The sequence below is a fragment of the Buceros rhinoceros genome, unplaced genomic scaffold (assembly GCF_000710305.1).
Source record: "Buceros rhinoceros silvestris isolate BGI_N320 unplaced genomic scaffold, ASM71030v1 scaffold8429, whole genome shotgun sequence".
NCBI classification, from domain to species: domain Eukaryota; kingdom Metazoa; phylum Chordata; class Aves; order Bucerotiformes; family Bucerotidae; genus Buceros; species Buceros rhinoceros.
The window spans coordinates 1-1,873 of record NW_010433309.1 but is presented as its reverse complement, the minus strand read 5'-3'; the positions used below and the strand labels follow the sequence as shown (position 1 = coordinate 1,873).

The 1,873-nt window shown below is 41.7% G+C and overlaps 1 protein-coding gene across 1 annotated transcript in view; it reads right to left on the bottom strand.

Annotated features, from left to right (window-relative positions):
* NCAPG (non-SMC condensin I complex, subunit G) overlaps positions 1–1,762 on the bottom strand; it is a 30,300-nt gene extending 28,538 nt beyond the window's left edge. The window contains exons 1-2 of the mRNA XM_010144061.1: positions 1,652–1,762; positions 862–1,071 (exon numbers count right to left, since the gene is read on the bottom strand). Of these exons, the coding sequence (XP_010142363.1) occupies positions 862–1,071; positions 1,652–1,762 (321 nt within the window). The remainder of the gene's footprint in view (positions 1–861; positions 1,072–1,651) is intronic.
* Between the last annotated feature and the right edge of the window lie 111 nt (positions 1,763–1,873).

Genomic DNA, 1,873 nt, shown 5'->3' with positions numbered 1-1,873 from the left:
AGAAAAAAAAGTATTCTTATAATCACATCTTTCTCATTTACGACACAAGGCTATCAATATGCACATAAGTAAATGGTCTCTACAGTACATGTTACAGACGCTTCTGTATTTCAAAAGCCTTTTCTATTTAATTTTAATAAGATAAAAAAGCCATAGAACTAGAACATAAAACCGAAAACAATGATGGCCCATCACCTGTACCAGTGGTGCTTTAAGGAATTAGCAACACCTTTGCCAAGGAAGAAATTTGCTTATCCCTCAGTGTAGACTACAGTACATTAACTGACTTACTGCTCTCTCTCCATAAAACGATGGAAGAAAAAAAAAAATATATTAGCAATAGTGACTAGCGATCTTGGCCTGATCAATAATTTCTCTGTGTCAAAACACTAGTTTTAAGAAAACGTAAATTTACTTGTGTTTTTTATGCTATTGGAACTGTTGGTCTTCTTTCCATATAACACCTGCAATAAGCAGGAAGGAATAATACATATGCCAAGTATACGTGTATGAAAGATCTCTTACTATTTTTACTTATCAAAGTTTAAATTCATTTCCACAGCACTTCCACAATTTCACACTTACAAATGCACCTATACAAAGCCTATGACAACACATCTGACAGCCAAACAAGAAAACAGTTCATATTCCTTACGGGCCTGATTTTTGAAATTCATTTGTTGGGTTATTGGGTGGGTGTGGTAGGTTTTTTGGGTTTGGGAGTGGTGCTAGTGGCATTACTTCTAATGCTTTGCTTTCACTTTTTAAGTTCTAGTTTGTAGGTATCATCTTAAGTGCCAGCAAGTTTTTCCCACTGAAGTTTCCATTTGTCATATAAAGATTTAGTGAGTGTTACTGTACCTCAAGCAGAAAGTTAAACACATAATTCAGAAGTAAGTTATCTTCTCCCCCCTCCTCACTACCATCCTCATTCTCCATTTGACAAAATGAAGTAACAAATTTAGCCACAAAACTGATCACTTGTTCCACTGCTGGTTCCCGCTTGTAGATTATCATAGCATATTTAAGGAAATGAATGAATTTTTCATGAAAGTCTTCCTTGTCTTTCAACTGAAAAAAATAAATCAAACCACAACAAAAGTTAACTATTCAGTTCATCTTTCAAAAGCAATGCCACAGGAAAATAAAATAAACGGGTTTATAATTGACAGCTTTTATTTAAATTTCTAAAGCACTAAAGCCAGCAGGTAGGGCACACCCTCTGCTGTGCACTCTCCCGGAGTGCTCTGCTTTAGCTCCACAGCAGGTCTATGTCTTGACCGCTGGGCTCCATTTAGGAGTTTATATTTGCCTGTTAACAGGTTTCAGAACGGCAACCGACACCCTCATCCATGACCACCCTGCATCACACCTACCTTCCTGCGACTTCAGTAATACCTGCCGTGGGCTTTCTTACACCCATGCTCGCAGGGGACAACTGCGTACAAGTTTAGCCTGTGGCTTGCTTTGCTTTGCTTTTAAATCGCAGGACTCTCCTTAAGCACACTAGCCTCAATGCTTGTTTCAGAGGAAAGAAGGCCGAAGAAGCCCCCTCCGAAGGAAAAGCAGAGCAGCTACGGAGCTCCTTCGCCCTCAGCCTGGCGGGTCACCGCTCCTCCCACGCCCCGAGGACCTGATTATAGGTGCGTACCTGATTATAGGTGCTCTTCAGACCCACAACAAGTTTCGCGTGGTTCTGGTGAGGCTTCTGGGCTAGCTGAAAGGCTTCTTTGATTTGCAGAAGCTTCTTTTTTGCTCCCATGGCTGCAGAGAAAGAGGCCGGTCACGTAGCGACTGCCCTGCTCCGAACTCTCTGAGAGCAGAACCGCCCCGGTACGGCGCACAGCTGCACCGGGCCCTACAGCAGTAAGGC